Source organism: Pithys albifrons, chromosome 9 (assembly GCF_047495875.1).
Source record: "Pithys albifrons albifrons isolate INPA30051 chromosome 9, PitAlb_v1, whole genome shotgun sequence".
Taxonomy (NCBI): Eukaryota; Metazoa; Chordata; class Aves; order Passeriformes; family Thamnophilidae; genus Pithys; species Pithys albifrons.
This window is the reverse complement of record NC_092466.1, coordinates 5,287,731-5,313,276: the sequence shown is the minus strand read 5'-3', so window position 1 is coordinate 5,313,276 and position 25,546 is coordinate 5,287,731. Positions and strand designations below refer to the sequence as shown.

The 25,546-nt window shown below is 42.0% G+C and overlaps 2 protein-coding genes across 5 annotated transcripts in view; both read right to left on the bottom strand.

Annotated features, from left to right (window-relative positions):
- The window catches only part of ATE1 (arginyltransferase 1), an 80,850-nt gene extending 70,531 nt beyond the window's left edge, over positions 1-10,319 (bottom strand). Inside the window, exons 1-7 of one of the 4 annotated variants that reach the window (XM_071564432.1) lie at positions 10,213-10,319; positions 9,031-9,094; positions 8,631-8,693; positions 8,050-8,153; positions 6,636-6,908; positions 1,952-2,184; positions 135-263 (exon numbers count right to left, since the gene is read on the bottom strand). In XM_071564432.1, the coding sequence (XP_071420533.1) occupies positions 135-263; positions 1,952-2,184; positions 6,636-6,908; positions 8,050-8,153; positions 8,631-8,693; positions 9,031-9,094; positions 10,213-10,306 (960 nt within the window). In that variant the 5' untranslated portion in view covers positions 10,307-10,319. Of the gene's footprint in view, positions 1-134; positions 264-1,951; positions 2,185-6,635; positions 6,909-8,049; positions 8,154-8,630; positions 8,694-9,030; positions 9,095-9,900; positions 10,170-10,212 lie in introns of those variants that run through there. The other 3 variants (XM_071564428.1, XM_071564433.1, XM_071564431.1) reach the window with 3 other exon arrangements.
- A 1,032-nt stretch (positions 10,320-11,351) lies between these two features.
- Positions 11,352-21,278, bottom strand: NSMCE4A (NSE4 homolog A, SMC5-SMC6 complex component). The gene is made up of 11 exons (XM_071563986.1): positions 20,900-21,278; positions 18,612-18,692; positions 17,981-18,111; positions 17,046-17,185; positions 15,982-16,081; positions 14,669-14,759; positions 14,105-14,199; positions 13,327-13,375; positions 12,571-12,662; positions 11,945-12,036; positions 11,352-11,616 (listed from the first exon to the last, which is right to left on the bottom strand). The coding sequence occupies exons 1-10, from the start codon at positions 21,177-21,179 to the stop codon at positions 11,953-11,955; spliced, it is 1,143 nt and encodes a 380-aa protein (XP_071420087.1). The 5' UTR covers positions 21,180-21,278; the 3' UTR covers positions 11,352-11,616; positions 11,945-11,952.
- Between the last annotated feature and the right edge of the window lie 4,268 nt (positions 21,279-25,546).

Sequence of the window (25,546 nt, the reverse complement as noted above, 5' to 3'; positions counted from 1 at the left end):
TGTTGATTTTATTGATACAGCATTTTAAATGCTCCTGAATACACAATGGATGCAAAATCCACATTTGTTTCTCTGAGAACCAGGACACACAAATGGAGGGGAAGCTTTGCAGACAATTAATTTGGCCTTCTGACCTGAGTTATGGTTGGTTTATCAGGTGGGTCCTTGTGAATAACCATCTGGTAACGTTTATAGACCTGGTAAGACTCCTGAAATGTGGCTTTGAACTGTGAACTTGGTGGAGATGATCTCACCACCCTCACCTTCAGAAGAAGTTAAACACATTTATTATTACAATACATGCAGTAACTGTACACTTATACACAATACAACATCCCAACAGAGACATTTTAACCTCCTGCACAAGGGCCATCACAATTTAGTTAATATTAGCCTATAATAGCCCTCTAATTCTTCAGCTCAATTTAGGCTACTGAAGGCTTTTGTATGTCCACTGAATAACACATATGGGTTTTCAAATTGCAAATTAAGATAACTAAAATGCCTCTAGAAGAAATACACAAACAGTTTTCAGGAAATTATATACAAACAGTTTTCAGGAAATAATACCAACTCATGGTATTGCAGATCAGCATTTTAAAGAGATGTCCTCTATTAATTAGAATATCCTCTTGTAGTTTTATGTTATACTGAAAAATACTTGTAGGACTTGGAAGACTCAGCTCTGTGCTCTTCATCTAAAGATTATGTTTTTATGGCAATAATCCCAAGGGGATTTCTTGATATGTTTGAAATTGAAAGAGGAAAAGGAAGCAGTGTTTCCATACTCAATTATGAGTTAACTGCAATAAGCTGTTTTCAGTCTTCCCATCATCCCAAGTAATTTAAAAAAATTATCTATGAATTAACAATTCTTTTTAGTAAACACAATTTCTGCCTAAGCAAAATCATATGAGCAGCAGTGCATGTCTTTTCAAATAAATTTAAGGTCAGATTAATTTCAAAAACAACATAATTTTCAGAATTATTCTATTTTCACAAGTAGCATTGGTTACGATCTATTAAAAAACACAACAAAACAAAACACTACACTTGACAGCCACAATAAAGAGCAAAGACAATCTGGGAAAACACTGCTGGATTTTCCCTGCATCTTCTGACTGAAGGTGTTCAGACAAAGCCATAATGCTTCTGTTGTACAACTAATGAGAAAATGTGAAGCAGTTAGAGAGATGGATCAATTCCATGGCTTCTAGTCAATAAATATTTTCATTTCCAGTGCCATCACTGAAAATGATCAGGAAAACACTTAATATTCAGTTTTCCAGCTTACAGAAAAAAAAAAAAGGTTTTATGATTAACAAATGCTACAAGGTCCAAAAGTCTTCCAGATTACTGTCTCTAATAGATGTACTGGCAACCAGTATAATAAGCAAACTTTTCTACCCTCACTTTCACAGCTTTCAAAGACATCAACATGCACCAAAGGCGTGCACAGAGCAGCTCTCTTGTTATCTGTTTCATTTTATGAAGTTACTGCTTTCTTGTCAGGTTTCATTAGCATAGATAGTTTAAGTATTTATATACTGCAGAACTAAATATTGAATTTCTCTCATCATTCAACACTTGGTTAATTCAAAGTTTTTCATTTTCAGGTCACGCTGTATGAAATCAATTTGCAAGTTCTTTTGGTAACTCCCCTGGTTTCTACTACAAATGAACTGTGGTGCAAGAGTCCCCTCCTGTGGTTACACAGAGCTCAGCTGCACTCTGTGTGTCTATATTTATTTATATATTTATTCTATATGTATACATAGAATTACAAATATCTATACACGATTACACATATATATCATGCAGCACCACATCTATTTCAGGATTTAATCTATGACTGCTCCATAAACTCACAGACACAGACCTAAGCATTTCAAAAACTCCTTAACTAGACTTTTCCTTCATTTGCCTCCCACAACAGTGAAGAAGAAATTACCTCTAATTTGTGCTGTGCATCATCAGGCAATGACACAAAAACGAAGTCTTCAATGGTTTTAGGTTGGTTTGTTTTAGATTTAGAGTTTTGCAAGAGGAAAGTCTGTTCTCCTCCTTGAAGCTGAGAGCCTTCCATGGTGCCCATCTGGTGCTGAAGGAGTTTCTGGAGCTTTCTCTCCTTCCGAATGTCCTTTGCCTTTCGACACAGTGGTTTGCTCAGATCAGCCCCTTTCCCTACAAGGGCACAGGCAAAGACTTAAACACCGGCATGGAACAACAAACAAGCAGTTCTTTCTTATGCAATCACTGAAAAGAAATGGCTAAAATCAACTCCACCCTGTGATCTGAACTCAGCCTGGTCTTTCACATTTACAACCACCAACACCTGAGGCCAAGCTAATGCAATGATTGTTCTACAGCTATTTAAAGTTATTTAAAGCTAGACATATATATTTATTTAAGGCTATATTAAAGCAGCACTTTAATCTGGAATCACCTTGACCATGATTTCACCTCAAAGTTATGGATATACTTAAAAACTTTTAATTGCAGCGACAGAAACACAACCACAAAACCTCACAAACAAATTGACAGAGAATTCTCTACTGCATTCAAAGCCCTCAGGGCTTCAGGACAAACTCCTGTAGAAAACACACACCTCAGGAAAGATTCTTTTCTGTCACCTGGCATCTGTGGGCACTAAGCAGAAATGCTGCCAAAGCCAAAGCTATTAATGCTACATAATGGCAGAGTAAAAGGCCACAGAAGTTTCCATCTGTGCTTAAAATCATATTCAGATTGTCTGTTTTAAATAATCAACTCACATTTATCAGTCTCTCTTTAGCAGATCAACCATTTGTAACATTCTACCTGTGAAATGGTATTTACTAAAAAGAAAAGCCAAATCAATGCACTGTTTTCCATCTTGATCTATTTTCTGGTACTACAAGAACTTCACTTTTAAAGGACAAATAAAAATTCAAGTGGTCCAAATTCTCAGTGAAGGGGTCAGATTAAATTTGTAATTAGGACACTGATGGAAGATAAAAAGTCAAGATATAAGAATGCCAGTACTAGAGAAAAATAATACATCATTTTCTTCAAGTGGAAAAAAAAGAAAAAAAAAAGGGCTGGTTCCCATGTTACCCTCTAAAGGCACTGAAAGGATGGTAGATGAGCTGGAAGCCAAAAAAGAGCCATATTAAAAACTTCAGAAAGAGAGGAAGAGTGCAGAAAACTACTTTCATATGGGAAATAGTCATACATCTTGCACAGAACCAAAACAGTAACAAACATTATGACAGATGCTGAAGAAGCCTTTTACACCATTACATTTCTCCCAAATCCATGCATTTCCAAAGCACACACTGGCAATTTCTGGGAGACATTTTAAATGGGAAAGTGCTCTGAATGGTGAGGTGCTTTCATCTGAAGTACCAGGAAGAAGACACATTCCCAAGTCCATTTTAAGAAGTAAAAAATAATGCAAACTCAAACAACTGGCTTATCCCACTTTACTCTGCTGAAGGCCTGGATGCTACATGGAAATTGCTTTTTCCAGAACTCTTACGAAAATACAGATTTTTTTCCTTCCTTCTCCTCCTCATCAGTACTTTTTCTAGCTCAAACTGACATCTTTTGTGTTCTCTACCCCCTTCAGACCTTCCAGTGGACAACAGGAACAGTGGGATCCTTCTGCAAACTGGAGAGCACTGGGATTTTGAAAGCTCACTTGTGTTCAGAGTCACTTCACCTGCAAAGACTTGAAGCTCCCAGAGCCACTGCCTGAAGCACCTTTCTTTACAACAGATATATCATGAAAACTGACTCAATACTTTATACTGGGATAACTTCTGAGTATCAATAATGCTGAAACTCCACCTCTTAATGTGCAATCATACAGAACTGACAGAGTTTGTAAGTGTAGTCCTAGGGCCAAGTTACTGGGAAGCTCCTTGTGGCTCACCCAGAAGAGTTCCAGCCTGGTTTCTCCACGACAGCTGAAACGTTGACAGCTCCTCAGGAGCTTGGAAAAGGAGGTACTGTCCCTTTGGCACTCCTCAGACATCCTGCAATGGCACTTGTGGATTTTATGCTTGAGGTTTCCTACATCTCAGCTAAGGGTTTGGACCATTTGCTTCCTCCACACAGTTAAAAGTATTCACCAGAAAAGGACAAACATGAGGGAATTAGGGATACCGTGTGACTTGTCCTCAGGCAAACAAGGCAGAGGAAGAGTTTATTTAAAACAGCCATGATACATTTGAAGAATGAGCACTTCATCTGTATTGGGATCTGCTTCATGTCTTGGATCTTCTGCAAGCTGTGAGTTAGCACAAAAAACTTCTTAAACCAATAAATGTGCATACACAGACATAAGCAAACCTTCTTCTCTATCTGAAACTGTGCAGAAACAGACCATTATTCCTAAAGGACAATGACCTGTTTTGTTTATAAAGGAGTAAAAATGCAATTAAACAATCTTATTATGGGCTAAGTCTGCATTTTCCAAGATGAAAACTAAACATCTTTCTATCTGGAATATTTTAAACTGAATTTGACCTGTAACACCATCTACCCTAAAAAAAAAAAAGATTAATTCAATAAACTTTCTGCATTTATTATTCACTTTTATATTTCCCTTATAACTCTCTTTTTCTGAAACACATTACAATGTTACAAGATTTCTTATCTGCATTTTCAGTGTTTAAAGTTTGACCCAAAGTTATTCTTAACCTCACTCAAGACCTTATCTCACCTTTCTCAAGCACTGGCAGGCAGGTTTACACTCACACTCTTTACCAAAGTCTGCCACCTGCTGTCAACGGCCACTTGGTTTGCTTCCAAAATGAAGTTTACACAGGCCAAAGTTTGTCATTCATTATTTAAAAAGTAAGAGGATTTTGAAAATTTACACAATAAATAAAAATTACATAAACCACAAACGGACTATAAAGGTTTTTATAAAATCAAAATATAAAATACAGTCTTAAAAATTCTGTGATAGCTTTCCAGGAACATGTAACAGTTCTGTGTAACACGACTGCCTTTCTGATCAAGCGTTTCTGAAAACTTTCCTTTTCATTTAGATGCATAAATTGCTTATTCATCTGGTGAAAACTGGATAAAATTGGAGTAAGTGTTTGTTAAGTTAAAAATAACCTCACAGTTAATCCAGCCTGGCCTTGGACACTCCCAGGGATGGGGCAGCCACAGCTTCTCTGGGCACCTGTGCCAGGGCCTGCCCACCCTCACCATAAAAAATTTCTTCCTTGTATCTAATCTGAATTTCCTCTCTTCAGAGTTTCAGGTCCTAGAGAGTCAGTCTTATTTAAGGTGAGGACAAGAAGATAAATATAACTTTTTATTCTAACAAATAAATAAGGTAAATTACAATAAAAAAGCTTGACTGAGGAATAACTTTGATACTGAAAAGAGTGATCATACTATTAAAATCAATATTACATTAAAATTATTAGTATTATTATATTAAAATTCCATGTACTTTCCCATAAAACTCTAGATAGGAATAAGAATTTGCTCCCTTCAGTTTTTGGCACAAGAGAGCTGTAGCACTGCATAAATGCCTCAGAAGTAAATGTGAGATTGTTTTACTTCTTGTACATACTTATTGCACTCCCTTACAAGAAATTAACATGAAATTAACATGAAATTAAGTTCACAGCAAGACAAAAAGGAGAAATTCCTACATAATTTCCAATCTTCTAGTGACACTTCTTTTTTAATCTAAACTTACTCAAAATCTGAAACTAAGAAAGCTTGCAATCAGCTGAGAAATCTCACCCAGAAATTGTCATTCTTTAGAGAGGACCAAAAGAATCTGCGCTTTTTTTAAAGTCACTTTTATGATTTTCTTTAAGTCTACAAGATAACAACACAACAGATTTATTTCCAGTGCTACTTAGATCTGTGGCAAAGAAAGACTCTATGAGAAAGTGTGAAAAGTGCAGTCTTAAGTTATTCACAGGGCATAAACAGCAGAGTTTATATTACAAAATAACCTACAGAAATTAAGAAATATAAAAACAATATCTGGGCTGTTTTTCATGGGTCTTTAAACTGGTTTCTCGACACTGCACAAGAAACAAGGCTAAGCCCTGACTAACTCAGTAACCAGAATTCCTGCAGCATCAGCCAGAACTGTATCCAGCCTGGACAAACAGGGAGTTGGACAAGATGATCTTTATGAGTAACTTTCAATTTCAGATAATCTATGAATCCATTAACCATATCCCAGAATACACAACATCCCACAGAAGGAAGGAAAAGCTGGGATGTACATCTTCTGCACACAAAAGCATCCTGAGCTGGGAACTGATCCCAGTGTCTGATGGGATTCTATCATTCTTGACCTGATTGCAATCTAAAGAGCTTACAGAGAACTACTGGCTGTAGTTATGTACTCACCATAGCTTAACTAAAAATAAAAATAAAAAAATATATAATGAAAATAAAATGAAAAAAATTTGTAATGAAAATCAATGTAACTTTCAGGAAACACTAAGAAAACAAGTAAAACTCATCACCTCTCAATTTATATGTGGTAATTGAACAAACTGGGAGTAAAATGAAACAATTACTGATTCACTAGGCAAGGTAAGGAGGACTTGAACAACATGTGAAATCATGACAGAATATTCCAATGGCTACAGAAATGGGGCTACCTGGCTTAGGAGGTGCATGAGCAGCTTTAGCTGCCTGTGAGGGTTCTGCAGGGACCGTTGTGTCCTTGTCTGCACAGAGCTGGAGAGAATCCGATCCCACCTTCTGCACAGTCACCTCTTCTTTTGTTTCCCCTGAGTCCTTATCTTCGTTCTCCACCCTCTCAGTGTGATCCACAGCCAAGGGAGTCAGCTCAGACTGACTGACTTGAGACTCACTTTTGCATGGAAAATCACACGCAGCCGCATCCTCTATGTGGGAATCCATTGGCTCTTCTGGAGATAATTAAAACACACAGGAGTGAATTTCTCTCTGTAACCACAACTTACACTTGGCCTAATTACAATTAATACTATATTAAATCACTTCCAAAATTACAAGTCTTTTCCAACAGATAGAATCATACAACTGATTGGGTTGGAAAAGACCTCCGAGATCATCAAGTCCAACCCTTGGTCCAACTCCAGTCCCTTTACCAGATCATGGCACTCAGTGCCATTGCTAATTTCAGCTGAAAAACCTCCAGGGATGGGGAATCCACCCCCTCTCTGGGCAGCCCATTCCAATGCCTGAGCACTCTCTCTGCAAAGAAGTTTTTTCTGATCTCCAACTTCAATTTCCCCTGGCAGAGCTTGAGCCCATCGTGCCCCCTTGTCCTATTGCTGAGTGCCTGGGAGAAGAGACCAACCCCCACCTGGCCAGAACTTCCCTTCAGGGAGTTCCAGACAGTGCTGAGGTCACCTCTGAGCCTCCTCTTAAAAAAAAAAAAGTGTTTGCAACAGTCTGAAAAGTAAGTTTCCTTTATCATCCCGAATTATGAACACCACCTCATTTTTAGGAACAGTTTTATTTTCTCCACTAAAATGGGACAGTCAATTAACCTTGGGCCATAACTGCAACCAAACAATGAGGAAGATCCAAAAAAACCTAACGGCCCACACACACACAAAAAAGGCAAATTATAATGGTTTAGAAACACAACAGAGCATAGTTGGGTTTGGTGCTGGATAAATGGAGTCTGACTGTTCAATCACCTGGGAAAAACCTCTCTGTTTACTCTTCCTTTTCTCTGCCACCAACTGTTCTGCTTAGTCCTCTTCAGGTTACCAGTTTTATAGCAGAAGTTAAAACTGGGTCTAATTCTCTACAACACCCAGATAGAAAATAGGAATGTGCCCAGGAAAATAAGCTGGTCTATGGAAAAAGTAAGGAAACATCTTCAACAGCACAAGTGACCTGCATGATTTGGCCTCTGGGCTACTGAAGTGGTCTTGATGCAAAACACTGCAAAGACAAGGCCCACCCAGGAGTCCATACACAAAATTCAAAGCCTATTTGCCATCTGACCACTCAAGCAGGTATTTAACCCTCCTCCCAAACATCACTTCTGGTTTCCAAACACGAAGAGTTTCTTACCTTCACTCGCTACTTTTGAAACATCTCCTTTGGAAATAAATTTCAACATTTTCTTCAGAACCTTCTTGTGAGATTTGGAGGCCTGAAAATGCAAAGCCTGGCACCTAAAAAGATGATGACTTTTTGTGAAAGACTGTTTCAGGAAAAAAACCACATATCTTAAGGAATGACTTAAAAAATTACACTTATATGTAATTTCTACTTATTTCTTAAGTTTGCCTACATTAAGTGGACAAATATTTTATCAACACTTTTGAGGTAATGAAATTTATGTTGTTTAGTACAGCATTTCAGTCCTTATGGCATGCATTGAGAGTTTACCACTATAATCACCAAGATAAGAGTGCAAGCCTCTCTTATTTATGCTACTAAAGGAGCATTTGTAGGTTACAGACAAGGTTCCTTACAGGAAAACATCCTAAAGTCTGATGACTCTATGTACAACTCCAGAGCATATATTTACTATCCAAAGTCTCACTAAAAGTAGACAAAAGTAGATGTATTTCCAGCAGTAAACACAAAGGGTGGAATGTATTTGAAGTGGTCAAATCTCTTACAGAAATATATTCTGAGCTTCTTACCTTATGGTGTATTGAGGACAACATGTTTGATTCATGATAGGTTTGTAGACATATTTTCCACTTCTGAAAAGAGCAATAAATATGTACTGATTTTTTTTGTTGCTGTTTATACAACAAAACAAATGCAAGAACCTTTTTTATTAAAATCAAAATATTACATGACAAAAGTCCATAAGCAAGTTCTTCAGCTCTTTTCTGCTATCCAGTGTTATCCTTCCAGAAACCATTCATTAAATCTTTTACTGTCTGACAGAGTCACATCACAAAAAGTCACTGGACACATAATTCTACTTCAATTACTAATGGAAACTACCTGTTTTCACAGACCTAAATTTTAAATCTGAATTCTAAGTTATACTGAAACTGACAACATGGCTTTGTATTTTCTTTTTCAACTTACCTTCGCCATCCTCTGTCTATGAGATCCTGGTAATCTTGAACAGTCATTGAATGTGCCCACATACCTGAAATAAATAACACAGCAACACTGAACTGAACATAGAGGGGCTTTAAAATAAAACAAGTTCTATAAGGAGATGGGATGGGAGAGCTGGGGGTGTTCAGCTTGGAAATGAAAAGGCTCTGGGGAGATTTCAGAGCCCCTTCCAGTGCCTAAAGGGGCTCCAACAGAGCTGGAGAAGGATTTGGGACAAGGGCATGGAGGGGCAGGACACAGGGAATGGCTTCGCACTGCCAGAGGGCAGGATTAGATATAATACTGGGAAGGAATTCCTGGCTGGGAGGGTGGGCAGGCCCTGGCACAGGTGCCCAGAGAAGCTGTGGCTGCACTATCCCTGGAAGTGTCTAAGGCCAGGTTGGACAGGGCTTGGAGCAACCTGGGATAGTGGAAGGTGTCCCAGCCCATGGCTGGGGTGGGACTGAAATTATCTTTAGCGTCCGTTCCAACCCAAGCCTTTCTGTGATTACTGCAGATCTGAGTGGCCAGCGGCACTCATGCACAGATGTCTTTCAAGGATTTGGCACATTCGTTAACGTCCTAATTACTGATTTCAACACCCCCATTAAGTGCAAACCCCCCAAACCCACCACAAACCCTGGGATGCAATCAACTCCATTTCCCCGCCTGTGCACGCGTAAAGTTCACCTCTCCACCTCCCACCTTTCCCGGGAATAACCCAGGAGAGCACCACAGAAATTGCTGCTCAGTTGTGTAACAACCACTGGGCCGCAGGGGCTGTTCCAGCCGGGCAGGGGCAGCCCCCGACCCGCCGCCGCCCCCAGTCCCCGCCGCCCTCCCTCTGCCCCGCACCGTGCGACAGGTTGCCGGTGTCGCTCCTGCAGTATCCGCAGCGGTAGCCATCCTCTCCGCCGAAGAACTCCACGATGCTCGGGGAGGCGCCTCCCGCCGCCATCGCCGCTGCCTCCTCAGGGCCTCGCCCCGGCCCGGCCGCGGCCCCCGCGCGCCGCCATCTTGGCCGCGGGCAGCGCGCGGGCGGCGCGCGCAGGAAGCGGCGGCGCCGCCATGTTGGGCGCGGGCAGGGCGGGAGCGGAGCCGCCTCAGAGCGGATTCCCCCCAGCGCGGAGCCCCCTCAGCGCCCCCGGCCCGGCCCGCTCCGCTCACCCGCCGACACCTTGCCCCGCTCCGACCCGCAGTAGCCGCAGCTGCGTCCCTGCTTCCAGCCCTTGTACTCCACCACGGCCCCGGCGGCGGCCATGTCGCTGGCGGCCCCGCGGCGCCCCCGCAGGGCCGGGCCCGCAGCAGCAGCACAGCCCGCACCGCTCCGCGCCAGCCTGAGGGCTCCTCAGCACAGACACCCCCGACACTCCACAACCACCCCACAAACACCCCTTGACACCCCCAAACAACCCCTAACAGTGTCCCCACAGCACTCCGGGTGCCCCTCTGAGCCTTCCAAAAGGAGGGAAGAAATAACCACATCACCTTTTGGTATAATCCTCAAATTCAGACAATGGAACTTTGTCTTTTCTACCATTTTTTAATTTAGAAAGTTGATTTTAATTAATTAAAATTCTAAAGTTCAAACTGTATTTTGAAGCACAAAGCTAAGGATTCAAAAAGAACATAAAATCTTGCACGCCCGTGTACTTTTCTCAACTCGAGGCGATGCTCCTCCAGTTTTCTAGAAATGGAGCTTGATTTTATTCATTTTAAATAAAATAATGTGGGCCCATAGTGCTGGCCTGCCTAAGTTACCAATCAAATACAGGTGGAGTTTGGAAAAATGGACAGGGGAATTCCTATCTGTAAGCGGGACCAAATTTCCAAACTCAAACCTTAATTTCCAGAAAAGCAAGAACAGCAAGCATTGTCAGTTTCCCCTTCAGCACCCAGAATCAAGTAGGACAGCAAGATTATGCCAGCAGGGAAGGTTAACCACGGAAATTCCACTTGGTACTGGTGCCAGGGAGGGACAAGGGGGGAAGGAAGGGAGAAGGATAAAAGCTGATGGGTGACAGTAAACTATAAACTATTTAAAGCAGTAAACAAGCCTGGATAAATAAAGTATATGGTAATAACCCTCTGATAAGTCTCAACTTCTTCTCAGGTTGCCCAGAGAAGCTGTAGCTGCCCCATCCTTGGAAGTGTTGAAGGCCAGGCTGGATGGGGCTTGAAACAACCTGGGCTGGTGGGAGGTGTCCCTGCCCATGGCAGGGGGAGGAACAAGATGGTATTTAAGGTCCCTTCCCACCCAAATCATTCCATGATTCTGAATAAAGCAGCTTACACACAAGTGCAGACGTTCCAGTAAGAATAAATTTATTTCACAATATATACATATAAACAATTTTTGAGGCAAACAATCTAAAGTATTTTCTTTTAGGCACTAGTGGGTAGAAGAAAAAAAGGTAAGATGGTAAGACAATATGCATCAACATTTGGAATTTACAAAACTGCAACAGTAAAAGAATTCAGTTCTATCACTGACAGAAGTTCAACAAAGCAGGAAGGGAAGACAGCCCAGTTCCCTTTAAGTCCTTCTTCAAACTTGCATTAACAACTCAGCTGTCAATAAGTAAAGAAAATAAACACAAAATTAAGCTGTGATTCTTCCCAACATTGCGTTCTGAGCATGGAGGTCAAAGAATTAACTGGTCTATCACTTAACTGACCATCAAATGTAAAAATGAAGGGTTTATTCCCAGTTAATTACTGCATACAAGACTAGGTGATGTTTTGTTCCCTGAACAGAGCAAGAACACAGCCATGGTCCAGATGTTACACAGTCACCCTGCTTATGGTTCTTCTACACTTTTAAGCCACACGTAGTTCCCCTGTAGTTCTTCCATGTGCATAAGGAACTTACTGAGTTTGATTTATTAAAAGAACTTACTTGAACAATTATTCTGTCTCCATTTCCTCTTCATTGCTCTGACAAGGAGGGCTAATCATGGCTTCTGTTATTTCGAAGTCTTCTATGATCTCCTGGTTGGGATGACAGCAGCATGTAAGACACGAGAGCTGAACTGTTTCAATTTAATTACCACCAAGCAAATAATGAAGATTTTGACACTAAACTTCTATTTCCAATTACTGTGTTTCTCCTGCACATTCTGAGCAAGGGACAAAGGAGAAGAGCTGTATGTGCTCAAAACCACTTTTTGTCTTCTAAAGTTTATTACAAACAGCAAACAATGAGGAAATAGTGTGGAAAGTTTCCCCTTCAGAAGCAATACATGGAAGGGAAGAGACAGACCCTGTATTTACACCAGCCTCCTATAAAACAGGAACAGGAAAAAGTCAGTACACCGGTTAAGAGCAGGGAAACTGACCAGGCCTCAGGGATCAAAGAGGGCACTGAGATCCCAATTCTCAGTTTTCTTGCAGTTAAAAACACACATTAGATTTATGATCATAAGGTCAAATGCAATGATCATGTACACAGGAACAGCTCTCAGATGCATTCTTACGATGAGAAAAAAAGAATTAATCCAAAGTATCAAATGGTCTCTGTGGTACCTTCCATTCCTGCTGGGTCAGAGATATGATCACTTGGTTCCTTTTTCCAGGTTCCTGGTTAGAATCCACTCCCTTCCTGGATTTTGTAGGCTCTGCTCAAAATAAAGTATTTTCAGTATTTACACTTGCAACATCACTTTCCACCAGGAACACAAAAGCTCCACAAAAATCAAACCCATTCTGCATGTTCCACCCAGTCTCTATCAACAGCCTGTGCCATACACTGCTTAAGGTATTTCCTTACTCTCAACTCCTAAAAATGTATAAACTAACACTTTTCAGAGTCCCACAAAGACTGAAGTATTTCATTCCTTATGAAATCCCACCAAAGCCCATTGATATCCTGTAGGAATGAAAGCCAAGGCCCTCGTGTGCAGCATGGCATTTCCCTTCCAACTGTTTTGAAGCTGCAGCAGTTCCCAACTCAAGAGAGACAACAAGACTTCTTGCACACAAAGAATTGCTTTTTTTAGCAAAGCGTAACAATGTTCATGTAGTTATTAGCAAAAATGTGACTTGACAGGGAAGGTAATAACCTTTGATTTCTATTAACAGAATTAATTTGTATAAAAGAGCATAATGGTCTTTTTTCAAATATTGATATTTGAAAAGACTCAATCCTTTCAGCTCATCATAAATCTCTTCATGCCTTCAATTACATTCGCTGCATATCCCCAGCTAAAAATATACCTAAGACTTTGTGAACATGTGATGTTGTAAGAAATAACAATCAGGGCCTTTGAAAGCTGATTTTACCTATTACTGGCAATCCATCCTCATCCAGCTTAATTTCTGCGAGACCATCCTAAAAGACAGTGGGATGTAAAGTCAGAGGTATCCAGGTAGGATTATGCACTGGGATTTCGTATTCTTACTTACTACATAATCATAAACAGTTATATGTATTGATAAAGAATCTTCACTGGCACACTCAATAAGAAACTATTTAAATATAGTACTTATTCATGAAGAATGCAGCCCATATAGAACAGTAGGTGACAGTGGATTATGAAAGTTTTGCTTTATTAAAATCATTAGTAATGATTAAACATTCGTATCACTATTTACTATAAACCTGAATTTAGTCACAGTATCTTTGTCAGTTTTTGTCTTTTCTAAAATTAGTTTTATTAGACAAACTAAGTATAGTTTGAGGTGCAAACCTATACATTCCAAAAGAACATAAAACCCTGCCCTAACCTCTCCTACAACTTCAGTAACTCTTCTATACTCTATGACTATTTTTCTGTATCTAAAATGTGAGCCAAAATCTTTTTTGAAAAGCATATTGACAGCAAAAAATTTCACTACTGTTTTGTTGGCAAATTGATTGCAGCAGAAAAATCTAAGAAAAAAATTAGTCTGTCAACCTGGCTTTTGTTCAATTACCAAAATATCACAGACTGTTTGTAGAAAATAAATTAATATTCCTAATATTTAAATCCTAGTTTTTCAACCTTGAAGACATAAAAAAAATCAGCTTATCTCTGGATAATTCCAACACATAGAGTGAGATTTCAAGATCATGCCTTACCCTTACAAGGAAGGACACATGAAACATGTTTTCCACCGTGCGTGCAAATGAGTTTGGATCAATCACAAAGTCAAAGAAGGAAATGGGTGTATCAGCTGGAGACAAAAAAGGCTTTGTTAGAACAAACAAACAGGTGGTGTACACAGACCTAAGAGATGAAGATACAAACTTCAAGAGAGCCAGCACCCCCTTCAAAAGCCAACAGAATGTTTGTCAATTTATTTACGATGCTGCATTCCCAGCTGTGAAGGAAACAAACAAATGCTCTATAAAGTGTATTATTTTCTTCCATCTTTTCCCCCACACAGATCCATATGCAGTGACTATTGGATTGCCTTCTAAAAAATGGCAGGCTCTCATCAGTGAGAGAGGATTTACATCTACTTTGCAGTCAAACAGCCACTAATGAGCGTTCATAAAAAATACATAGTTGGTGTATGTGCTTTGACACAAAGATTTCTACTTGCAAGCTTCACCTCATTTTGTCTCTGCAGTTTAACCACTCCTGACTGGAAAAGAGAATATTCATTTCCTCCAATTAATGCTTAACTTCATCATACTTACGATCATTTTCAAAAAGAGTTTGCAATATTCCCAAGATCCTCTCTACTTCTTTTTCTGTAGCTTCCTCATGAGTTTCCTCCATTTTTTTTAACTGGGAAAAACAAACAGAGATTCACCTCAAATACCCACTGTTGTATTACAAGAATATGCAAAGGGCCTTTTATGAACACAGAACATAAAAGTTGAATTTTTCTCCCTACATGCACCACTACAAACACACTCATGAAAATATGAGCCAACCTGCAAAGAGCTTTAGGGTTTAATTCCTATCTTACAATATCAAGCTGAAAGGCCATGCCTTGGATGTTTCGAGCCCATTAAAGGCTACATTTACTGTTCCACAGACCTGTGGAATTTGGTTACACAGTGATACAATCTGTGAGGTTAATGCAGAAGGTAATTTATAAGCAACTGGGAAACCCTGCAGCTTCTCTTCTTCACAGTAAAGAGTGTAACAATCCTTTCTATCACTATTTGAATTACTATTAAATATTTTAGGAGACAATAATCAAGCTTTTGTGTCTATGTCCTGGCATTATCACAGCCTGAGCTTCCCTAGAGCAACATGGTTTATGTTTTTGAAATTTCAGATGTGAAGTCTCTAAGTGCTCCCAGGCTCTTGCCTTTCTGCCAGTATATCACAGAAATAAGAGGGAAACAGAAGGCAGAAAAAATAGTGGTTAAGAGACCGAATTAACTGCTGTTAACCACATTCCAGGGCAAATGCCACACTCTGTTAGACACTTTTTAAATTAATATAGAACCCCTTGCAAGGTAAAGAAGTTTCTATTTTGTTTCCTTTTAAAGCCCCAGACATCAAAGCAAGTAAGGGCATTTGAACTTGAAAAATCAGTCTGTAAATCCTATTTCTGAACATGAAATTAGTCTGTAAATCCTATGTCCTTCCACTCAGTGAAACATTGCAGTCCACACAAATCAGGAAGCCTAATAATGAAGGCAGAGTACTGCAGAGGCCCAGAAAGGGCTGATGTGTGTGTTTCAAATACAGGTGGATGGCTGTGGAGCCAACCACAGATTGCTTGCAGTAACAATCAAGGATTGTTGTTAACAACACACTGTGAAAAAAAATACAGAGGTAGGGCAGCACTTCTCTGGGACAAATGTCCTTGTTTGGCTCCTGGGTTTAAATCACAAATAAGAACAGCACAAGAATCTATGAATCTTGGCAGCTCCCTCCCCCTTAAGGGTGGGATGTCACTAATGGTTTGTAATTACAAAACCCAAACAGAAAGATTTAGAAGTCACTAGTAATAACTAAGCCAGAAGAAATGGTTCATTAACACTTTACAAACCTGAGCAGGCATTGCTCGTTTTGCTTCTCCTCTTGAAGCTTTTTTCTGCCTCTCAATCCTCTGCCTTGCTACAGGAGGATCAGATTTGAAAGATCCCAACCTACCCAAAATACAAAGAACACATACATGGAATCTGGTTTACACTGTGTGCTGGTTTAAAGGTAAACCAGCAGGGGAAATGAACTCAACATGAGAGAGATTATAAGTCAGAGCTACAATTTAATAATAATATTACAATAAATACAATGGCACCAGGAGAAATTGGTTTTAACTCACAAAACCCAGGAGTATAACCCAGTGTCCTGGGGCACAAACCCTAAGGGGTTTGTTAGCCCTTGTGCTGAGACCCGTGTGGTTCCCCCAAGTCCAAAGCAAAAGGAAGTGGAAAAAACCTGTTGGTGCAGGTGATGGCTGCAGTCTGGTCCAGAGTGGTGGTCTCCTGTCAAGATCCTGCTGCTCCTCTGGATCCAACAAGTGGTTCCCAAGGTCTTCTTACCCACCACTTATGTACCCTCAGGGAGCACCCAGTCCCTCCCCCAGGCCGGGGACTCACACAATGGGTGATTGACTCTGGGAGTCATGGGGTATCCCTGAACTGTTGATGGCCCATTAGCAGCCACGCCCCCCCAGGCTGGGTGTAAAGGTGCTAATGGCTCCCTGCTAATGGTCCATTGTCCTTGGGAAATGAATAGAGGGGGTGGAATACACACCTTTGATCACCCCCACACAGTAATAACTGGTCCCTCCTGCTGAACTAGGACACACTGTATGCTTAGAAGTCTATACACTGAGCAGTGGATCTGCTGGGAAAAGTGTAATGGCTGATACCTAAAGATTCAGAGACTTCTGGAAAGAACCAACCCCAAAAGTTGTTCCCAGTATATTGGCAGACTCATATCCAGAGCTATCAACCCATGTAGAAAATTTGATGCAATTACTCCAACTTTCTTTATAGATTGAAAACTTCCAAACTACTTTTCTTAAATCTAGTTAAGAAGTTAATCAGAGTATATGGATTGACTACCTTGTGCTGCAGTGTATAGTATTTCCTTAAAGACACTTACATATAGTGAAAAGTAGGTGCTCTTCTAAAGTGCTTTAGTGCTTCATCTCCCAGTTTGTCCCAGGCATCACTGGGTAAAAACCCACCAGGTTCACTGTCATTTTCTTCTCCCTCAGTGCGATTGATACCCATAGCTGTCAGCTACAAACGAAAAAGAGCTGCAATTAAAATTCACTTAGAGATAAACCATTCATGGTGACACTTCTCAGGAAGCCCAGCCCCTCAAATACCACAGAACAACTTCTTCAGCCTATCCCTGCATCCACCAGTCCAGACTAACCCAGGAAAAACATCAATAAAACAACAGAAGTCAATGGGGTTTTATATTTCAGAGATCTAGACTTGACCAAAGACTCAGATTCCTTATTGATCTGCTGTAACATAAGGGAAAATTTCCAAGTAGGAAAAAACCCCAACAGCCTGCATAAAAGCCATTCTGAACCGGCTCTTCCACCCAGCCACAGCACAAAGAGACAAACATGCTGAGTCTAAAAGCACTCAGGTCACCCAACATGCTGTCAGTGATACAGCACCTTAAGAACTCTATCCAAAATCACAGAAAACAGGAGACAGCATAAAGAAACTACTTAGCTACTGAGAAACTACAAAAGAGTGACTCTAAAAAATGTGCAGACGACCTTAAGAGCATAAACTGACTGAAGAGTGATAAAGAAGCAGCAGTGCAATAATGCTGGGGGGCGTCTGCATTTTAAGTTACATTTTCCCCTACTGGAAGTGCTTAATACATAGTTTAAAGCAATTAACACCACCAACCAGATAAAGAAAGTTAATCAAAGAAATTCATAGGAAGAGCATTCAATTCTATCAGAACTGCCAAGTATTGCCTGACAATCTCAGGCTTTTGCTTTATGATTCTGTAGCAAACAGGGCAAACCTCCAGAAAAACTGTTGACAAATTCAGAGCCTGGAACTTACCAAGTCTTCTGCAAATGCTGCTGAATCAAATGATGTCATCTCAGAGTGTAACTCATTGGCCTTCTCCTTCCCTAGATTGGATGCTAAGACCAGAAACTGGGCATCCAGAGCAGCCTCTCGTGCACGGCAAACTGTGACAGAAAAGATTTTATGCTAATATGCAATCGTCAAAAAATATAATAATAAAATTCAGCATAAGGACTATTCTGTCATTAGAGCTTTGTAAATCATTTTACTACAATGACCTCCAATGCACTTACTTATGTAATCCTTATAATAATATTTGCATTAAAAAAAAAGGAGAGGGAACAGGAGTGACACTGACAAAACATGGGAAAATAACAAATTAACTTCAAGAATAAATGCATTTTTATCAATATGATTTCTACTTCAAGTAAAATGAACCTCTCTACACTGATATCATTTACGTGTACTTGTCAAAATAAAGGAGTATTTCTAAACAGGAATATTTATTTTTTCATACCAACTTACTCAATCTTCAACTAAATGTATCTATTTTAAATTATATAAAACTTCTGATAAAGTACTTGGATCTCAGCTTCACTCTCTTGTTTATAAGGCATCACACTTGGCCAAACACCTTGAATAAAGATGACAGAATTTGTTTTACCTCCATCAAAGAGTTTATTGGCTTCCTCCAAAGCTTCTGTCAGCCTGTTGCTTTTTGAACTGAGCATCTCCTCACGATTTTCTAGAGGGAAAAGACACCTATGAAATCCTAAATTACTTAAACATAGAAGCATTAAGAAATACTGTATTTGTTTGACTCTGACTGGTGCCCACCAAAGCTCTATCACTCCCCTCCTCAATTGGATGGGGTTGAGATAAAGACAGGGAGAGATCCCTCAGCAGTTACTGCCATGGGCACAACAGGTTTGATGTGGGGAAATTGGTGGAATTTATCAAACAAAATCAGAGCTGGGCAATAAGAAATAAAACAGATTTTAAAAAGACCATCTCCCCATCCCTCCCCTCCTTCTAGGGCTTCACTTTATTCCCGATTCCCTACTTCCTCCTCTCCAGTGGTGCAAGGAGATGAGAAATGCGTGTTACAGTCAATTCATCACATGTTGTTTCTGCCACTGGTTCATCCTTAGGGATAGGAGCCCTTCTCCCCCTGCTCCAGCCTGGGGTCACTCCCCTGGGAGACAGTCCTCCACCAACTTCTCCAGCATGAGCCCATTCCAGGGGCAATAGTTCTTCACAAACTGCTCCAGCGTGGATCCCTTTCCACAGGGTGCAGACCTTCAGGAACAGGCAGTGCCAGGAGGGGCTCCTCTCTCCACAGGTCCCTGCCAGGACCCAGCTCCAGTGCAGACTTCTCGTGGTGTCACAACTGGGGGTCTGTGTGGTTGCTTCTCTCACATATTCTCACTCCTCTCCTCCCTGGCCAAAATTACTGCTGCACAATTATTTTTTTTCCTTCTTAAATATGTTATCACAGAGGTGTTACTGCCATCACTGATGGGCTGAGCCTTGGCCAGGAGCAGGTCCCTTTTGGCTCTGGCAGACATGGGGGAAGCTTCTGGAAGCTTCTCAAATCCATAGCCCCCCTGCTACCAAAACCTGGCCACACAAACCAAATACAAACTCAGAACCTAATCAAACTTAGCTGCTTCATTGCCCATCATACACACAAAAATGCAGAATAAATAGCACATTAATTCCAGGATGATGTAGGCTCCATTTTTACTAATGCTTATGCATTAAGTAAGTCTGAAGGAACAATTTTCCAGGTACTTCAATGGTGTAGGATTTGTATGGTTGAATTTATGTTAGCAAGGATGACTGCCCCATCCCTGGAAGGGTTCAAGGCCAGGGTGGAAGGGGCTTGGAGCAACCTGGGATAGTGGAAGTGGGATGGAAAAAACATGAGCTTTAAACTCTTTCCAAACCAGATTCCTTTTGGTTCCAGTAAAACACCTGCATCAGTGTCAAAGCAGCTACCACACAGGATAAATAACATACAGAAAACTGTAAATTATGAGGGATTTTCATGAAAGGAACAAATCAACTCCTGAAACTACACGCTTGGTTACTTCTATAAACACACAGACTGGATCACAATACACTGTGTTGGGTTACGTTGTAAACCAATCCCGGAATTTTATCAAGTATTCAAAAACAACAAACACACGTTGCTGAACTTGGCAGTGCTACTGACACAATCATCACCCATGATTTTGGGAGAGAACCAGCACAATCCAAACACACACAGGAGAAGGACCAGCATATCTGCCTAGGGAGATGCTAAAACTCCAACGGCACTTTCTGGAGATGCTAAAACTCCCACAGCACTTTCTGGAAAGCCCAATAATAACTTTCTAGTCCAGGCACATACTGGTACCTGCAGTTTCAAACTAAAGCTCAGACACCATAAATGCAAAATTAAAGGACTTTGGTGCATCTCCAGGTCCAAAGCTGACAGTTCCCCTGCACCAGTGTGTTAGTGCAGCTGAATCCCACACAACCTCGCTATCCCTGGACAGGCAGAAGGGGCACTTTTCACAAGGGCATGCAGGAACAAGACAAGGGCAAATGTCCTGACACTGAAGAAAACTAGGTTTTGATTAGGTATTAGGAAGAAATTCTCGCCTGTGAGGGTGGGCAGGCCCTGGCACAGGTTGGGCAGAGAAGCTGTGGCTGCCCCATCCCCGGAAGTGTCCAAGGCCAGGTTGGACAGGGCTTGGATGACTGTGGGATAGTGGAAGGTGTCCCTGCTCATGGCAGGGGGTGGAACTGCGTTATCTTTAACCCCCTCCCCACCACTCCACGATTCTGCGATTCCATACAAACGCTTCCTGGGAGTCCAGTTTCCATGTAAGCACATGCCCACAGTCCCAGCCGCCCGGAGTTCCCCACAGGCCCCGCCCGGCCGGCGCGGCCTCTCCGCCTTACGCTGCACGGCGGAGATGAGCTCGCGGTACTGCCGGCGGATCGTCCTGTTGCGCTCGTCGTCGGTACCATCGTCCATCTCCATCCGCCGCACCTGCTCGCTCGCCCTGTCCACGTCCTCCGTGTTCTCCGCGGGCGGCCGCGGGCGGCCCTGCGGCCCGTCCCGGGAGGTGGATGGGGAGGCGTCTCCGCGGTGCGCCATGGCCGGGCCGCGCTGCGGGGTGCCCGGGGGAGACACCAACGGGCGCGGGCCCCGGGCAGGCTGGTCCCGCCCCCCGGGCATGGCCGGGCCGGGCTGAGCCGGGCCGGGCCGAACCGAGCCGAGCCGAACCGAACCGCTGAAGCCGCGCGGTCCCCCCGCGGGTCTGCCGGGGGGGCTCGGCCTCCGGGCTCCCTCCGCGGTGCTGCCGCTCCCGCCTCGGCCCCGCAGCACACTGGGCTGGGCCGCTCCGCCCCGGTACCGAGGCGGCCGCTGAGCTGCCGAAGCGCTGCTGGCCGCTACATCGCGCCCCGGGGGCCGCTCCTGCTGCCGGAGCCGCCGGAGCCGGGGGGCACGGGCACCCCCATCGGCGGCGGCGGCGACGCGGGCGGGATCTCCGGGATGGGCGGGATCTCCGGAGCGCGCGGAATCTCCGGGATCTCTGAGCTGGGCGAGCTCTCCGAGATCTCCGGCACGGGCGGGATCTTTGGGACGGGCGGGACCTCCGGCGCGGTCCCCGCCGCCGCCACGGGAGGGCGCTGCGGGCGCGGGGATTGCGGTGCGGGAGGCGGGACATGCGGAATCGGGAAAATGGGAGATAAAACGCCTCTGATCTTGTCCGAGCGCCTGCAGTGCATGGATATGATCATAGAAATGCCTGGGTTAGTCATTGAGCAAGGGGCTGTGCTCTGGGAAGTGAAATAAATCGTACAGACATGGAATGGTTTGGGTGGGAAAGGAGCCTGAAGACCATCTGGTTAGAGCCATAGGATGATCAGGGTTGGAAGAGCCCTCGGCATCACCCAGTCCAACCATCCGCCCAGCGCTGTAACCACGAGCCACATCATCCACCTCCCTTAAGCACCTCCAGGGGTGGGACTCCACCACATCCCTGGGCAACCTGTTCCAATACCCGGCCACCAGAACAGTGACAATTTTTTTTGTCTAATGTCTAGTCTGTCTGGTCTCCCTTGTCTCAGCTTAAGGTTCGTTTCCTCTGGTCCTCTCACCTCAAGAGACCGGTACCCACCTCACTGCAGCGATGAGGTTGCCCCTGAGCCTCCTTGAGGCTGAACAAATCCAGCTCCCTCCACCCTTCCTCATAACACAGGTTTTCTAGACCCTTCCCCAGCCTTGTTGCCCTTCTCTGGAAATGCTCCAGCACCTCAATGTCCTCTCTAAAGTGAAGGGCCCAGAACTGAGTTCAGCTCTGGAGATGATGCTCAAAAATGCCCTGATCCTGTTCCTGACACAGAGGATTCAAATGAATCCTGCAAAATATAAATCATAACACATACCCCTTCATTATGTGATTCATACTGTTGTGTTGCTCTAATACTTGTGGTGGTTTTCTTAAAGTGTTTTTGGCAGTATTTCCTAGAACATCTTCATAGATCAGCTTGATTCAGTCTACAGACACAGATCTACTTTGGCTTCCCCAAACCAGTGCTTTGGCTGGACTACAGACTGCAGCTATGCCAAAGCTATCTTTCAAAATACGTGTTTGGAATATTTAAATCTCCAGTAGAAAATTAATAATTTATATTTGGACTCTGGAACTATTCCTTATACTTTGTGTGACTAGTAGAGAGGCTGTGAAAAACTCTTACCTGTCTCAGCTATAAAAAGGGCGCATTGTGCATTACTCAAGAGAATTTACAACCCTGTTCCTGTGATATGGCATCCCACTGACCATTATTTTTGTAGGAAAACATGAGCAAACTGTACAGTAAGCTGCTTTTCAAACAGTTGAACAGCTGGAAGCCAGAAGCAGCATCACACAACCAGCACATTCGGTCTCCTATGCCATTAACTCTGTTTAAGAATTATGTTATTTATCTGAAAACTTATGTACAGCACATGCAGTATCACCTTTCATGTCCCAGACTTCATCTGCCAAAATAAAGCCATTGCCTGCTGTAAGCTGACTCACAACACAGGGCTTCAGAAAAAGGGAATATACAGGGGAATATTGTTAAACTACCCTACATGTCAAAGTATGTGGACTTTCTCCTCTCAGTGAGTCCAGATGTCAGGATGCAAATACAGTCTAAACACATGGAAGTTACAATTTTTTTCTATCATCTGACTGTGTCTAATATGAACTAAACATCTTGCAATATTGCCAGACATCTCCCTGCATTTTTATTTTGACAGTTCTGCTTGTCCAGGTGGTCAGATCTCTGCTTCCCTGGCTATTATTATGTACCTATTCCATTATTATTGACAGCAGGGAAAATGGTAAGTGAAGCAAATGGCCTACATTCAATTGATTGCAAAAAAACCTTGTTGAAATGAGAACACTCACAAAGAGGAATCTTGAAATAAACTTCTCAGATTTGTTAGCAGAGATCCCACTCTGTGCAGATTTCACCATTCCCTTTTGCTCCTCTCAGAGTGCAGAAATGAATGAGGAGTTTCTGGCATTTAGCAGAGGATCTCCAACTGAATTCAAATTCCTAACACTGCATACTTTGTGTATACCATGATCACACTGTATCTCAGCAAACAAAAAACAGCCTCCAATAACGTGTCTTTTTATGGTGCTGAGAAGTGAATTACCAGTGGGGGTCATGGTGCATCCCAGTTTGGGAGTTGCCCAGCATGCTGGTGCTCTCATCTAGAGCTCTTAAAATGTGGATCTGCCACTATTTGATTCAGTATCAATTCTAATCATTTGTCCAGTTCTGGAAATTGCTTTCCTGATGTGAAGATCCCTGATTTGCTGGCAGATATTCTTAGGCACTAATGGAAAAAGACATGTCTTTAAATGAGACAGTTTAGTCACTGCCCAGGAGTATTGCTTATGATTTTAAAGCATAAATGTTTTGCATTTCCCTTGAATACACCACAACAAATGCTACTACTCAGGATGAAGAGATAAAGCAAGAAATTAACTGTTTAAAAACATGGCAGGACTTGTTGCCCAGTGATGGTTCTGACATAAAGTTAATCCTGGTGATCTGAAATGGGGCTTGGACTAATAGAAAACATCAGAAACAAAACATCTGAGATGCTTGGCATTCAGCTGCCAGCTCTGCAAACAGACAGAGATGAGGGGAAATTAATGACTGTAACTAGTTTATAAAATTTGTTTTAGCAATGTAGAAGTGTAAATTTGTATACTTTGTTCTTGCAGAAGCTTTTATTTCTGTGTTTACAGATAATCCTGTGGGAGGTGAAAATCTGGCACCAGATATTCTCAGCAGTGTGGATTAGATTACAGCCCATCACATCACAAGAGACATTGTAGCAGTCTAAGCAGGTATTTTCAGAGGAATATGAAAGAACAATTATTAATAGAACTATGAAAAAAATCCGGAGCCCAATTTGGTGGGATGTCAAGGAAAAAAATCCTGGCAGGATCAAACCCTCACTGGCACCAGAAACTCTTTCTTTTTAAACTGGGAAGGTTTCATTAAGTGAAAGACCAACACCAACAAATGGAAATCATGCTTCTGGAGACTGAAATGCTGAAAACCTTCCTCTTTTTCCCTACAATCAAACAGCAAAAAAAAAAAAATTAAAATAAAAGTAAAATAAAATAAATCTTTGAAAGAGGGAGCAGGAAATATATGCATATATCAATGATGCCTCAGAGTGCAGAATAGCCAGACAGCCTTGGTGGTCCATCCAGTGCATTTCAAATGAAGGAATAAAAAAATTAAAAGCAAATGCAGAACATCAGATTTTTGCAAAAAATTAGTGCTCTAAGGAGCTGTGCCCTTATTTTGCATAACTGCATGACAATTTTTTGGACATTGAAATTTTAATATGCTGATAATTTCTGTATTCACAGACAATGCATAAATTCATGTTTTTATAGCAATCTCTAGAAATTATCACCTATTAGACATTTACAACACCATGCAAACAACTTAAACTTAAGCACTTCTGTGTCAGGTTTAATCCTATCACAGCAATCATTTTTTCATATCCTGATGTGGATATATTTTTATTACATGAGTTTAAAGGCTTGTAACTCACAACCCATTCTGAAAGAAACATTTTTTTCCTCTCTGAAATAGTGTGTTCCAAGGGAGAATTTTCCAAAAGTACTGTGGAACTGAAAATATGCTCTACTTAAAAGAAATGTCTGTGATTGGTGTGGGTTTCCTATTCCAGTGACATGTGCTTTGGGGGTTTATAGTTAAGACAACTCTATGCTGAAGTGGCATGTTTTTTTCCTGAAAGGCTCACACATGTAGCACTCTAACTTCAACCACTACATCCAAGCAAGTGGGCTGAAAGCTCCATCTCATCCACTGCGGGAAGATCCAAGCTGCATTCCCTCTTTTCTGGCCATGTGGCCAAGAGAAAACTGCACAGGCAAAGGGATGATGAATGGAGCAAAGGCAGATTTCTCTTCTCCCCATCCAGCCAGGTAACCTATTGCATTCCTAGACTTTGAATGTTTATTCTGAACTCCAGCAAAGCATTCCTTATGAAGC

Excerpts from the sequence above, each read along its gene's own strand:
- NSMCE4A (XM_071563986.1), bottom strand. The coding sequence starts at position 21,179 with ATGCCCGGGGGGCGGGACCAGCCTGCCCGGGGCCCGCGCCCGTTGGTG. Across the intron at positions 17,186-17,980 it reads CAGCATTTGCAGAAGACTTG|CTGACAGCTATGGGTATCAA; the intron begins GTAAGTTCCAGG and ends TTTCGTTTGTAG. Across the intron at positions 13,376-14,104 it reads ATGTGTCCTTCCTTGTAAGG|GATGGTCTCGCAGAAATTAA; the intron begins GTAAGGCATGAT and ends ACTGTCTTTTAG.